A 16,225-nucleotide genomic window follows, 5' to 3' on the forward strand; every position below is an offset into this window, starting at 1 on the left:
ATGTTCTGAAGAGCCATATGTTGGTATCTAATTAAAAAAAAGCCTGAGAAGCCTCTACTCTCTATCCGTCACAAGGACTGTTCTCACTCCGCTGGAAGCTGCTCTCCGTCTGGGCACAGAGCCTTCGCCCCAGACCTGCCCAGGCACAGCTGCCCGGACCCCACAAGCTGCTTCAAGTCTTTGCTGTTGTCAAGGTGGTGGCACCGCTCCTCTTCTCCCACTCCAGCCTTGTCTTCCCACTTTATCCCCTCGCCATGTGTGCAACAAGATTAATTCTCAGCCTGCTGATTGCCCCAGTGTTTAATCCAACAGAGTTACACTGGGTATTGAGTCCTGTAGGATTATATTGTATCAAGGCTGGTAATTATAGGCACTCGGAGTATTGCCAATCTATTTTCATTGACTCAGATTAATAAAATGGTGCCTGAAATATGTCTCTGTGTTTAAAACATTATTAGCCCTATTCCTGCCATCATTTTTCACTTGTGACAGTGCCCCTCACTTTACCGTCAAGCCCACTTAATAAGAAGAGCCAGCTGCATAGTACGATACTTGTAATTGAAGTATGACCCCGGTTTTAATCTACTACAGAACACAGAAGCTAATTTCCACTGACTCACCATGAAATAGCCAGGTAGTGCGCAAAGCAGCAACAATTTAGTAAAGGGGAAGAATTCCATAAAATATCCTGCCTGTTTATTTTAGTAACAAAGGAAAAAGCAAGTGCAGACTAAAAATCCTGAACTCCCGTAATAATACTGATTTGGATTGACTGCATGAATTTGACAGAATTCATAATTAGAATGTGAAAATTACCATGACTTTTCAACAACTTCTTTGCCATACTGATGAGGCTCAGTAAGCTGAATACCAGTATTTGCACCTTTAACCTTGTTAAACCCCAAAGGTAAAGAACTATTACATGAATGTGAGAGCTGCCCATTTATTACCATATCACATCATGCATACTGAACATGATGGTGAAGATGGAGAAGGTGGAAAAAGGTTAAGGCAGAACCACAGAAACCTCTTGGCATTTTTTAAGCCAGCTGCACTGCAACAACAGAAGTGTTTCATTGGCAAAGAGGCAAATTACAGATCAGTTAAGGTCAAAAATATTCCTAGTGTGACATTTTTGCACTGGGGAACTGAATCATAAAAAGGAAAATATCCTGTGGGAACATGTAAATTTGAGACATTTCTGGTGGTACCAAAGTTTCCCTGGGCTTCTCCTTCGTTCCTTGACAATATGCCTGACAGATCAAAAATGTCTGGGCTTTTAGTGCCTAGTTACCTCACAGAGCTATTTTGTTCAGGATGCTCACAGGCATTTTAGCTCATCAAGGGCACCAGGACCCTGAGTGGTTTCAGGGTCAAGAGGAGATTATTTTATTTTTAACATCTAAATGTCGCAGTGGAGGATTATGTCAAAATAAAATACTGCTGATTTCCTGATCTGTGAAAAATAGTAAAGTTAAGACTCGTGTGTCCTTCCCACCTTATTCAAGACATGAAATCTCTCCATCCAAAATGTCAAGCTGCGAAAAGACAAGAGAGTCTATTTCCCAACCAGCTCTATTTAAAATAGTACCCACAATTGTCTGAAGTCAAGGAAGAAAGCCGGAACTTAGATTCATGTGCACACAATGAACTTTTTTATACAACAAGCTGTCTTTAAGGAAGAAAAGAAAATTCCAGTTTTCTTAACACAGACATTAAAATTAAACCTCCATGGAAAAGAAAGACATGGAACAGGGGCGTATTTTTAAAAGCATGAATAGCTATGTCTATACCACTAAATAAAACCATCCCATGAAGTGAGATAAAACTCTTGTCCCTGATCATCCATCCTGCTTAAGTGTTGGCATCCTTGGCTCCCCAGCACAGATTTGCCTTAGCACTCTCTAAGACAATGCCCTCAAGCCACTATGTGGAAGACGGAAAGCATCAGTGGCAATTCCTAGTAGGCGGCATGGACAAGGCTGCACCAGGTTTGGCTGCATGCTTTGTACATAGTCCTCCAACTTGTGCCGCAGACTTGCACTCATCAATACCTCTGCTGCATAGATCAGGGCACAGTGTATCAACTCTCAGCTTCACACTGTAAGACCTCACAACTCTATTGAGCAGCCCTCATGTCATTTCAGACACTTCGATTTGGGAAAAAAAATAAAGTATGTACTACCACGTTTGAGGGTCACAGGAACACTACGTAAGGTCCAGAGGATGTTCAAGGCCACTGTGTAGTATTGACGTAGGCAGCTTGAACTGTTTGCTTCAAGGCCAAGGAAGTTGCCTCACCATGTAAAAATATGTCAATGTTGAATACGCAGAGTTGTCTGCATGCCCGCTCCTGCGTGCAGATTCCACATAAACACTAAAAAAATTTGTTCTGCTTCTAGAGTGTGTATGATTTGAAAGAGTGACCTATCCACTTCACGTAAGTGTTAAGTATTAAAGTATGTACTCTGAAGACAATATAACCCTGCATCACTACCAAAATCCTGTACCTAATTCTTATATTTGCTCAGTGGGTGAGGGAAAGGCTGTGGATGTTGTTTACCTGGACTTTAGCAAAGCCTTTGACACTGTTTCCCACAGCATTCTCCTTGAGAAACTAGCTGCTCATGGCTTGGACAGGCATACGCTTCGCTGGCTAAAAAACTGACTGGATGGCTGGGCCCAAAGAGCAGTGGTGAATGGAGTTAAAACCAGCTGGCGGCTGGTCACAAGTGGTGTTCCCCAGGGCTCACTTTTGGGGCCAGTCTTGTTTAACATCTTTATCAATGATCTGGATGAGGGGATTGAGTGCTCCCTCGGTAAGTTTGCAGATGACACCAAATTGGACAGGAGTGTTGATCCGCTTGAGGGTAGGAAGGCTCTGCAGAGGGGTCTGGACAGACTGGATCAATGGGCCAAGGCCAACTGTATGAGGTTCAGCAAGGCCAAGTGCCAGGTCATGCACTTTGGTCACAACAACCCCATGCAACGCTACAGGCTTGGGGAGGAGTAGTTGGAAAGCTGCCCAGTGGAAAAGGACCTAGGCATGTTGGTCAACAGCCAGCTGAAGCAGTGTGCCCAGGTGGCCAAGAAGGCCAACGGCATCCTGGCTTGTATCAGGAATAGCGAGGCCAGCAGGAGCAGGGAGGTGATCGTGCCCCTGTACTCGGCACTGGTGAGGCCGCACCTGGAGTACTGTGTTCAGTTTTGGGCCCCTCACTACAAGGAGGACATTGGGGTGCTGGAGCGTGTCCAGAGAAGGGCAACAAAGCTGGTGAAGGGTCTGGAGAACAAGTCTTCTGAGGAGCAACTGAGGGAACTGGAGTTGTTTAGTCTCGAGAAGGAAGGCTGAGAGGGGACCTTATTGCTTTCTACAGGTACCTGAAAGGAGGTTGTAGTGAGGCAGGTGCTGGTCTCTTCTCCCAAGTAACTAGCAGTAGGACGAGAGGAAATGGCCTCAAGTTGCATCAGGGGAGGTTTAGATTGGATATTAGGAAACCTTTCTTCACCAAAAGGGTTGTCAAGCATTGGAACAGGCTGCCCAGCAAAGTGGTGAAGTCACCATCCCTGGAGGTGTTTACAAGACGTGTACACAGGGCCCTTAGGAACCTGGTTTAGTGGGACTTGGCAATGTTATGTTTACAGTTGGACTAATGATCTTAAAGGTCTTTTCCAATCTAAATGATTCTATGATGTAATCTGTTATATTCATATTACACCTGGGTTTGACTTCACTGAAAATAAACGTAGGTTTCACAGAGGAAGCATGCACATACCATTTAAGTCTAACTCTTTACAGGGTATAATACTCACCATGAAAAAGTATAGCATGTAGTAGGTGATAAAAATATTACAATGTGAGTAGTAGTTTAGCAAAATGAGTACCTATTACAGGTATATTAGGCCATCTTAGTTTTAGTCAGGTTAAGCTGAAGTTATAGAATCAGAAAACACTGGAGATGTGAGACAGAGATGAACTGGGCTTTCTTGCCTTTTGTTTGTGGAAGAAACAGCTTTAGTGCCAAGTAGCTAGGATATATACATTTTAACTTAATCGTGGTAAAAATTATGATCTTATAACTTTATATAGTTTAATACATTCATATTATTGTGATAATAATAGCCCAACAGCTCAGTTGCATTCCCCTCACCATAAACCATGAATCCATGTTTATGCAGAGGTTCTCATGCAGATGTGTAAGTTATTCAACTGAGGTAGCCAAAAAATCCTACCTAGCCGGTAGGATTAGAAACTAATAAAACAATGGATTAGAAACTCTGAAACAGTGTATGTTCTAGATTTTATGTATTTACTGTCTTCCTTTACGTGCTTTTGATTTTCAGTCTGTAAGCACGTAATCATCATTTGCATCCATTTTGTATCTCTGTAGCATGTGGATATGTTATGTCATACTGGCATGCCATTGTTCTTCACTACGCGATCAAGTTCTCAGGTAAAACTCTTTCCCTCTATTACTGCCAATGCATACAGCCTCAGCCACTGAATCTTGAGCTCTCAGGATTTTCAGTAATGGAAGGGGAGCTAAAACAAGGAACCAACAAATGGTAATAGCTATTAGAAACATTCATGGCCAAATCTTGTGGCTGCAGGTAACACAGGACTAACGTGAAGGTGGAATAAGAGTGGAAAAAGTCAAAGCAAATGTCCTTGTTAACCCTCTTTGCTCCATCAGGAAAAAAGCAGAACTTTATTTTGGACTGAGACTGAAGACTTCGCTATATACATTAAGGTTTACGTGCAGTGAGCCAAGGCCCTCCGCTTTGAATTCCCACCTGGACAGCACTGGCTGGGGACTGGCATAAGGACACTCACATAATGGCATGATTAATGTGGTATCAGGAGCGTGGTGGTCACCAAAGGAGGAAGCCCTTGGGCACCATTTGTTCTTTTTCACTGCATAGCAGCATCCCTTTGCAGATACACCCTCAGAAGTGTTTCTCTGAGGGACATGCCACAGTGCTACATGTAGGACAATTTATTTTGCTCCATGCTTTCTGCCAGGGATCCTGCCTGTGGTCACAAGCTGGTCTCTTACGTGGAGTTAAACTACAAGAAAGTAAGTGTGTCTCAGTTCACAGTGCTGAAATGTAAGTACACAAAAGCACGATCTTCACCCTGCAGAACACCCTTCTGTACATTTAACCTTTCCAGTTTTATAACTGGTGAGCAAACAAAAAATCTTATGCTTTTACCCATTGGGAAAAACCTTTGTTTAACCCTCCCCTGAACTGAGACGTCGTGAGTGCTTGGTATTGATGTACACCATTTGCTGTAAACTGAAAGACTTGTGAGTCCACAGCCTATTCTTTATGGACATAATGCATCCAGAGATTAAAGCATCAGATCTTAAATTTCTATTAACTTGTTATTCAAGACTGTGACAGGCTTATTTCCTCCCTAGTTTATCTAAAGAATGAAAAATGGCAAACCCAATGAAATCCTATTTTCTGACCAGCCATTAACTTGATTTATAATGAATTTGAACAGTGCCTGATTTATGCCAACATTGTATCACTGCTTCTCTGCAAAATACAAACAATTAACTAATGATTTATGCTTATGCAAGCACAGAGGAAAGAAGATCACAATCTTTTCTCATGCCTGTTTCACTTCCAGCAGGCTCAGACCTCAAAATATGAAGACTAATCTGGTCACATGTGCTTCAACAGTCAGTCGACACTTTTTAATTAGTAATACAGAGAACAACCCTGAGTGAACATACCTGTCACCCATGAGCTAGACAGTGTGTCTGTGTAAGACCTGACAGCAGCTGAAGTGTCTGAACACTTTGCAAGGTATTTTGCAGTGGATTGACTCACCATAACTTTACTTTCCTAAAAGCGGAGATCCTGAAATTACAAGCCTTGCAGCTATGCAAAGAAAAATGGCATCAGGGTAAAGGAGAAAAAGGATGCAATGGGACTCATGGTCTGTGAAAGATGAAAGTTGTTATAGGAATGACCAGAAAAATTTCAAACAGAAAAAGAGAGTTGATATGCTAACAAGTTTATATTTATGTATAACCATTTACAGACTGTGAACTGATTCTAACCAAATTACATATTCAACAGAATTAATTAGCTTCTCAAAAATTGCAAGAGCAATTATTTTTTCCTTTTTCAAGTATTCCATGACACTTTTATTAATGATTTTTAAAAATGCTGTGCCAGATATCACCTTACCTACAGGATTCTGAGAAATTTCATCATGGCAGAAGCCAAGAAAGCTTGAGAACAACTAGATCTTCAAAGAACTGATCGCTAATACCTACTATATGCAGCCAAATGGATTTCAGTGCTCCTCTTCTTCGAAACAACAAAAAAAGTCAGCTGCTTTGCTTTTCTAGTTAAGAAATGATCTAGAAATTCAGAAAAAATATATTATTATATAGGAATGCCAACTGGTTTCATAATTTAAAGCCCACTCAACAACCAAAAATCCCAAATCAAACAATAAAACTGCATGTCCTGAATGTTGTCATCACAGAATCCCCAAAATGTCCTGTTACCAGCTTTGTGTTTTAGCTGTGCAGTGGCTGGCACATGCAGAATTTGGCAAAGGTCAAACAACTGCCCTATAAGGAGATGTTGAATATTGACTGCTGTGTTCCAGTTGAAGGCTGAACAGAAAACTTGGAAATACTGATTTGGATTGTTTTCTTCATGATGCTGGCTATAAGCTATATGGTCACATTACTTTGTAACATTTTGTCCAGCAGACCCCTTTCATTATATTTGCTAAGATTTATTCCAATTCTCTCAGCCTAATATGAAACTTCTATTTCAATTAAATTCCCATATACTCATGATAATGTGACAGAAAGCATCTATCCACTCATGCAAATAGAATCTTTTTGCTTGTGAATTATATTTAATTATTATATCTTTATGGCAAGGTTTAAAAAGGAAAGGCAAAGTTATTTATCATTCTTCCTCTATACCACCAGAAGCTAGGAGAGAAAGTATACACAAAGACCCAAAGGGAAGAAACTAAATTCATGAACATAGAGTGAAAAAATAGGAAGGTATGGTGGTTTAATGAGTATAGCGGACTGTCTGAGCATAGATGCAGTTAGGGTCAGACATATTTGAAATTAAATCAAATCCCAAATGTATTTAATCACATTTGAAAGGGATGAGCTACAGGAACAAAGGACCAGGTCTACATCATCTTCATCTGAATTACATTTCTTAGGATTTCTTTGTTCCATTAAATAACTAGAAAGATTTTGAGCTTTGCCTCTAAAAGAAGGCCTGTGACTATAAAGCTGTTTTTATTTAAGGTTTTTAGAAGATAGAGTTAATGGTACATAATTGCTTTATCAGGTTTCTTGACATAAGTCATAACTTCAGTGCCATCAAAGATAAAGTTTCAGAAAATCAAGTTTCTCTATAAATAGACATATGAAACATATGAAGGAATGATGGAACAATTATTACTTTTCCATCCTACTCTTTGTATTATGTGAAGATAATTTCTTTTCAGTTTAAATCATTGAGCATTCTGCTCTAATGTGTTGTCTTCCTACAAACAATAGTTTCCAAATGAGATGGAGAACTGGAAACAGCCACAGGAGCGATCCTTCTACTTTCTAAGCCTTTTCTGGCTACTTTAATGAAAAATGATGCATTAATTGCTTTTATGTATATTTTAAACTGTTCCAAATTGTACAGACATAAAGCAGGATTAAGGAATCAGAAGTCATAGAAATCTACACGTTTTCTTTCCTTTTTCTCTCAGACTTTCTTTGAAGGCACAGGAGATTTCAAAACCACCACTGTTGTTTATATCCAATGTTTTAAAAAATATACTAGAGTTGAAATCTCACCACACAGAATTCAAAACTATTTTCTTCAGGTTTATAATTGAGTCACAATTTTACTCTGGGGCATTACTTCCTAAATAAGAGACAGAAGCACTTTTCCTCCACTAAATTTGGCAATTTGAAGTCTGGAAGAGGAGTAAGAGAGAGAAGACCAGGCAGCTCTCTACTGTGTAACCTTGACTGCCCCTTTTCCCCTACAAGGTGACAAGACTCAGAATGGTCACAGTATGGGAGAAAAAAAGGTGATCTGGTTCTCCTATGACATGTGGAAGTCAGAAATCAGGTGGCACTTTTTAAAAGATACAACAAAAGTTGCTGTAAAGGGAAATAGTCAAGTAATTCCACTACCTGAACCCGCATTTTGGTCACTAATTAAATTAGCAGTTCATGAGGAATTACACATTAGTAGTTGCAACACAGGATGGAAGACAATGCACACTGCTAAGGCCAACTTATGCCTCATATGGGCTAGTTTTAAAATTTTCCTTGAATATTTTTTCTTGGGTTTTTTTTCGCCAAAAAGAAAGTTAAAGTAGAACTGGAGTAATGTTGCGAAAGAATGTAACAAATGTTTTTCATCTCTACTGTTTCCTCACCATTCTCAAGTAGAAAGAAAAAAACCCACACTGTAGTACCATCAGGTCAGGTCACAAGTCTATCTAGTCCAGAAACCCCTAAGGCAATGTGACCACTGGCCCTTTGCCCACTTCAACACATGTTCTGCTGCACTGAGCAAGAGCTGCATGGTCGGATATGTATTACATTATGTGTTTAAGCCTTCGCGCCCTGCTTACAGTCCTTTTTATTGTTTTCCATGGCCTAGTTACATTCCATGAAGAGCTGCTGACCTTTGTCCAGGCACAGCTTTCAATGAAAGAAGACTGGCAATGAGATGAGCCAAGACGAGTCTCCACAAAATCAATCTGAAAACTTTTCTTGAAAGAACATTCTGCGATTCTTCTTGTCCTTGGGCAGGATTTCTGTGTGCAAGTGGGAGATAATACAGACTGAAGAGATCTCTTTTAAAAGTTTTACTAATTTTCATTATGCTGGTTCATATGAGTTCTCTGGGCCCCTCTGTGGAGAATTTTAATCATATTGTGCCTTCTGCGCTACAGTGATCGCAATGCTAATCTCTGTAATTCCACATTTGGGAGCCCACTTTTCAAAGTGTAAACAACTGACATTGACTTTACTAAGAACATTTTTCCAGAGGGAACACAATGGTAGAGTCACAGAGAAGCATCATAAGCCAAAAAATGAAAAAATAAATCTAATTGCACTAGGAGAAACAAACCATTCTCAGTTTCCTTCCCTTGTTCTGTAGAATATGCATGAATAAAATATATGTGAATAATATTTTGCGAGGGAGAAAACTTTGCCCCTTTCTACTTATAGGTATCAGACACATAATCTCTAGAGGAAAACTTAAAGAAGAAACTGAATTTCTGCATCTGCAGGAATAGAAGAACAGGTTTCATAAAAACAAGAAATCAGATCAGCATAAGTGAAAATATGGACTCAGAGGGAAGAAACAACGAATAAAATATTTGTGTTTCTCTATGTCTTAAAATCTGCTGCACTGCCAAGTTCCCTAACAGCTTCTGAAACCATAATTCTTTCTTTGGCTCTGTTTTTGAGCATTATTTTGCTTAGCATCTCTGAAATGCTCTCACTATTCAGAGCTAGTATCTCCCTCCTCTGAGCAAGTTGCACAAGGATGGCAGCAAAGACAATCTGCAGAACCAAACTCAACCATCCAGATAAAGCCATTCTGGAAAAAAACCCATACCTTGAAAAAAATAACCTGAGCAATTCCTAAGGGTCTTCCAGCTTGATAAACGGCAAGAGCTCTGAGATACTAGTGCAGTCATGTTGTAATACTGTTTAATGGCATTTGCTGTTAACATTATTCATACAAGGATACATTTGACTTGTAATTCCTTGAAAAGACAATCTTTTATAAAATGTGGATTACTGAAATCCTTGTGCCTTTTACCATTACACAGATTGCAGATGACTTCATAGGATCTATTAATGCCTTGAGTGACAGAATGCTACAGCATATCACTAAATTTAGAGAAAAGAAAGAGAAAAGCAGACCTATAATTACTGTTCCTGCAAAAAGAAAACACAGGCGCTGTGCCAATTTTTGCATTAACTATCTCAAATCTATTAAGATATTTCTTCCACCTCAATTAATTTACTTTATCCTATTAATAATGGCATAACTCCTGCACTCTTGATCTCAGGGTGAAATACCATTAACGCTACAATGCTCTAACATAAAAACTTCTACATATCTTGCAAAAATATTGTGTATTTTAGAAAATTTACCAAGCAGCTGAAGCTGGGATAATGCACTTATGTTTGCAATGCTCTCACATTTCTTCTAATATATAACACAGAAGGTCACAGAAGGACTTTAATCTATGAGGCCAGAATATTGCAAGACAGTGAATTTTTTGCCCACCCCAGAAAGTAACAGCATTACAGTGAATGAAGTAACCTCTCTTAAGTTTTTTTTTTATTACTCTATTTACTCTTTGTAGTTTTATGGAAGAACTACTATATTTTTATCTGTATATTGCTCATCTCTTCCTCCTGTCTGAAACATGATACACTTTAGCACTTCATAATCTAATCCATTTATTACAGAACAGCTACAGGACCTGTGACCAAAGGGAAAACAGTCTGTATTTCACTGACTGTTTCATGGCACATTCTTTGGAAATGTATACATATGTCACAGGAAATTAATGAAATGCAAGATTTTGGGGTTATGGTACTGGAGACAGTTTTTGGTATATCACAGAAAGCTGAGGACTGATGAGTTTTCTGATTAAGAATCTTTTTGCTGAAATATAACTCATAAAGGATATCTTTTACACACACCAGGAAAGCATTAGATGTTTTGTGTAAAAATTTAGGGCTTAGCTATTCAGGACTTCACAAAGGCTCAGGCAGCTGTTACTACCCTCAGTCATAACAACTTCAGAGAGGAGATATGATCTAATCCTCACTGGAGTTCCTTTGCATTTAGCAAGCATTAGTTTTCTAAGACCTCTCCTCCAACAGGTTCTGCAAGATTGGGTTTGGTTCTTCTTTACTTCCACCATTTACAAAATTTCTCAGCACCCTCCAACCTCAGCACCCCAGAGGCTTCCTGATTTCTCTGGAAAGCACACAGAGGATGGACAAGAGAGAACTGTGGAAAATGCTATTCCTTCTCCCTTTTTTTCTCTGGACAGTCAATTAATCAATCAACCTAGTCTTCCACCCAGTCTACCCAGTCTTTATGTCTAAATACAAAATGGCTATAGATTGCACATATCTTTTCTTTGATACTTTGTTCCCTCAGCACGTTTGTCACAGCTTCTTGAGACTCATTAGGCAGATCGGCAACCTTACTACTACTTTTAATATAATTGAATTTAAAAAAAAAAAGGTGACTAAAATAACATTAGCCTACATTAAGAACTATAAGTTAAAGCACGTGCTACAGAAGCTTCATCCATACAAGATTTGTACATTGTGGGTGATGGCTGTTGTCAGGAAGGTCAGTGAGGGCTGAAGGAAAGAAGAGTCGGAAGTTTAAAGAAGTTGTACCTTCTGCATATTACTAGGAGCATATGTTCCAAGATTCTGCTCCTTTCTTTCAGGTGTTGGCAAAGGATACTGCTGCCCAGGGACCAGGTATGGTCTGCAACTTCACTTTAATGGCTTACAATCAAATGAAATTTTTTTCCATGTAACTATTGCACAGCATTAAGAGGAGTACTAAACTGTGATTCATGAACGGGATTTTACTGGCCTGCTCAGCACTCCACCAGGAAAAGATTTCCCATTTGGGCTTCAAGTGTTATGAAAGTAGTAACAAATCATGTAAAATGCACAACCTTAATTCCTTATGACTAATCAAAAGTAAACTATATCCACTTTAATTCTGTATGAGAGCCTCTATTCAGAGACTTACTGGTGGGTTTTTTTTTTTTCCATTTAACACTTTTAGTTAATTCATCTGAACATTTGAGAGAATTGCTTTACAGAGAACACCTATACACTCATTCCTTTCTCATTATTCATCATTAAAACTGTCCCAAGAGTATTCAAACTTCACAATACCACAACCCTGGCAGGGTCTTTTGGAACATTCATTTCAGAATATTTGCAGTACACCTTAAACCAGTCAGAGAAGCATCGCTGTAGTAGAACTACTAGTGGTAGTGGTGGTAGTAGTAGTATTTAAGGAAATTTTAGAATTTGGCCTAGAATTACAAGGTAAAGCTGATCCTTGGAATAACTTTGCAAGTTGCAGTAGAAATGCATTACTGTAGAGTTTGGTGTCTACAGATTAAGAAGCAGAAATTATTAAACTGTCGTCATCCAAACCCAGGAAGAAATGTTTGCACAGATGTCTTATTTATCAACAGCTAAACATGTGTGTTGGCTTCATTACAAACACAACCTTCACACAAATATGCTGGTTATCCTAGAACACAGTATTTCCAAACCACAAAATCGGTATCTATATGGATGTTGTCTGGTTGTTCCAACTGCTGCTTCAGGAGAATGAAAAAGCTTGATGAAGACCTCCCACCCCTTCCTTGAGGCTTTCTGTGGTCTTTTTAACTCCATTTTTGTTGGTTTTTTTGCTTTCTACCATCAGTGCTTCCAAACTCAAATAGAAGAGAAATGCAACATGTGTCTCAGAGCAGTTTGCCCTATCATAGAATCATAGAATCATAGGCTGAAAAAGACCTCTAAGATCATCAAGTCCAACCATCCACCCAGCACCTCCATGCCTCCTACACCATATCCCCGTACATGTTTTTCGAACCCCTCCAGGGATAAGGACTCTACAACCTCCCTGGGCAGCCTGTACCAATGCCTGACCACTCTTTCAGTAAAGAATTTTTTCCTAAAATCTAATCTAAACGTCCCCTGACACAACCTGAGGTGATTGCCTCTCATCCTATTGCTAGTTACCTGGAAGAAGAAACCAGCCCCTGCCTCGCTACAAGCTCCTTTCAGGTAGTTGTAGAGAGCAATAAGGTCCCCCACAGCGTCCTCTTCTCCAGACTAAACAGCCCCAGCTCCCTCAGTCGCTCCTCATGAGACTTGTTCTCTAGACCCCTCACCAGCTTCATTGCTCTCCTCTGGACATGCTCCAGCAGCTATCAATAGCACACAGCAGCTTACCTGTTTAACAGCGTAAAGGAGGCGACCATAGCAGTACATCATGACCATCACAGGGATGACTAAGCAGAATATGAAGAGACAGATGATGTAGGATGTGGACTCAGCTGACTCAGAGGACCAGCGTACTGAACAGCTTGTACCCGCACCTTCTACCCCGTAACTGCTCCAACCGATCAGAGGTGGCACAGTCCAGAGCAGGGAATAAATCCCTGAACCGCCGACTGCCAGCAGTGCCTTCCGGTAGTCAGCGCTGCGCTGGTTGCACAGGGTGAGAGTGCTGTAGCGTTCATAGGACAGGACAGCCAGGGAGATCAGGGACACAATACCTGCAATGAACCAAGCAATTTAAATGCTTACTTCCAACATTTTGCACGGTATCATTTTTAAAACCCAAGAAAGGAGACACTTTTCTGGTTATTACATTGTTGGAAGCAACAGTGAAAACTATTTCCATTATTCTCTATGCTTAAATCCTCAGCGGAGCCAACTGCTCTGTCCATGATGTCAAATTTTGTTTAACTAGTATATCTTATATTAGAAGATTTTCATACTTGAGAGCTATTCCTCTTCTAGTTAGGTTTTCAAATTTAGCTGATTTAGTATTACCCACGGGAAATCCATTTTCTACATGAACTAATTAAAGATTGAAAGATTCCTTTGCTAAGAAATACTAAGTTTTTAACATCCACGAGCATTTTCAAATATTGCATTGACTTTTATACATGCAAAAATATATATATTATGTTCAATATTGGGAGGCCCAAAAATGAAAGAAGCTTTTGCACTTCTGCCCCATCAGCCAGATACAGCTTCAGTTCTGACCACTCATCTATGGAAACAACAGACAACCCTTGGCAGGACTGTGACACAGCAGTTTATTTACTAATACATCACATAATCAGGTTAAAAAAAGTTTAGGTTAATATTGAGCCCTAGGCATCAGAGACCAGTTATATCTTCCAGTGGAAGATCCAAAAATCTGAGTTGTAGGACATTTTCACTCTCTTTTCAAGGTTCGGGGTACCTACCGCCTCTACAAATTTTTATGGAAAACGTAGGAAATAGCTAAAAACCACCACTGAGTCATGACTGCTTGCTGCAATAGGATGCCTTATTTCTCAGGGGAAGAGAAGGCAAAAGAGTGTGAGGAGAAGGCAACTTTTGATGAAGAAAACATCTTGTTACAAAAGCCTACTAAATTTCTTTCTGTATAATACTGGGAAGTCAGACCTAAAAAGCAGACCCACTTACAGCTTTAAAATGACACAGCTCCACTAAATTCAACTGAATTATAAAGTTTAAGAGTCTAACTTTAAACCTATTTTAAGGCTAGACTATTTTAGAGGCAGTGGAGACTTTCTGATCATCTCTCATCTAATCTGATTTCCTAAATAACACGGCTCTTGAAAGCCCTTGGCCACAATTTCTGCATTAACCACCTATCTCAATATAGAAAAAAAATTAGCAGGTTCTGAATTACTTCTGAAAGACTCAAGAACAAAGAATCTACCGCTCTCTTCTCACTTCCAGCCCACACTTATTTATCTTCACTTTCTTAGCATTGCCTCTTCCCATGCGTTTGTCTGCTTGACTAAAGAGCTGCTTGCTATCAAAAACATTTAGCTCATGTAGGTACCTAAGGCAAAAATCCAGATTTTATATTTGAAACTTAGGCCTCAGTAAGGTGATACAGATCTATTTCTGCATTTTATATTAGACCATCATGGACTAACAGAAAACAGTCTTGGGAACAAGAAATCTCTCCCCTCCCAGCTGAGAGCTCTGCAGCAAGGTTATAATATTCTTGCTCTACCTCTGATGGCAACTGAGGGCACAATGTCCCTATTTTGAAGAGACAGCAGCCGAGATGTACTTTTGTTGAGAATATCCTACAGTCCTGCGGGTGCGGTGCTGCATAGAAAACCCAAATTAGTGGTTCAAACTTGCCTAGCTCAGGCCCTCTGCTGCTTTAGCCATCTGGCTCTCAGGCCAAGTCTGGCTGCCAGCTCTGCCTGCTTGTCCCTGTCGCGGTGCTAGTGTCCGGCAGCTTCTTACGGTGTGTATTGTCACGATTTACAGCACTCGTTTATACTTCCTCATATTTTTGCTTATTGCCTATTATGAGAAAGATGCTCAGCTTTTCTCATGCTGGTATTCGTGATGGACAGCTTTATGGAGAGGCTCTGAAGAGAACTGGCCATGAAGACAGGGTTGCTTGCTTTAAGCCAAGGAAGAGTCTTGTCTTTAACTGCATAGAATTAATGCTCAGTGATTAAATTAGGACCATGGTGATGTCAGTAAAGAATAAACCAAATGTTAGCAATCAGGCAAAACTACAAAACTTTCCTTTAAATTATAGCAAGTCATTTTTCTTCTCTATGCACTACAAGATTCGAGACTCTTAATTACACATCTTGGCAGCAGCCATTTCATCTTTACCCACCTTTTATTATGGATTTCCACTGACATGACACAAACATTTTTCTCCGGAGGACAAGAACTGTGATATATGGAATCCCAAACCACAAAAGTTCAGAAAAAAATCAGTATTTATCTTTTCCTTTTTGTCACAGTAAGACTTTAAGGTCTATGCTATACCTCAACTTTTTAATAGCACTGAAATTAACACCACTGTGCATTGACTTCTAATGCTTTCAAAACAACAGGGGAAAAAGAGGAAAGCACTGAAGGGGTAATTCATAAGAGGTTAAAAGTTAAAAGAATTCACCGTGGCTCATGTGGTTAAAATACACTAAACTAGGCTAACTATTTAGAAAAATTACCAATACTTTGTAAAAATGAAACTGGTGCTTTGAAGGACAGAAATGATGAAATCGGGAGCCATAAAAAAATAGAAATTTAACTTTTTTTCCAACAGTGAGACATATTCAGTTGAATTGGCTGTGAGTAATGAAAACGTGTATTACCTGGGTGAGGAAGAAACAGAAACAACAGAGGCTATGGCAACCCTCTGTCAGTCTACTCAGTGTGACCTTGCACAGTGCACACAAACTCACAAGATGTGCCCTGACCCCCAGCACTTCAGCTCCATTCAACCTTGTTGACGAAGGACCTTTCACCTTAGCACAGAAACTGAGACTGGACAAAACCAATATAGGATGCACATCAAAAAATAACCCTGTTTCAATATTGCAGTAGATTATCAACTCCAATGT

At 39.7% G+C, this 16,225-nt stretch overlaps 1 protein-coding gene across 1 annotated transcript in view; it reads right to left on the minus strand.

Moving 5' to 3' along the window:
• The window catches only part of LOC142361895 (pinopsin-like), an 87,219-nt gene that overhangs the window by 51,961 nt on the left and 19,033 nt on the right, over positions 1-16,225 (minus strand). Inside the window, exon 2 of the mRNA XM_075425836.1 lies at positions 13,050-13,375. Within this exon, the coding sequence (XP_075281951.1) occupies positions 13,050-13,375 (326 nt within the window). The remainder of the gene's footprint in view (positions 1-13,049; positions 13,376-16,225) is intronic.

This window comes from Opisthocomus hoazin, chromosome 1 (genome assembly GCF_030867145.1).
Source record: "Opisthocomus hoazin isolate bOpiHoa1 chromosome 1, bOpiHoa1.hap1, whole genome shotgun sequence".
In the NCBI taxonomy this organism is placed as follows: Eukaryota; Metazoa; Chordata; class Aves; order Opisthocomiformes; family Opisthocomidae; genus Opisthocomus; species Opisthocomus hoazin.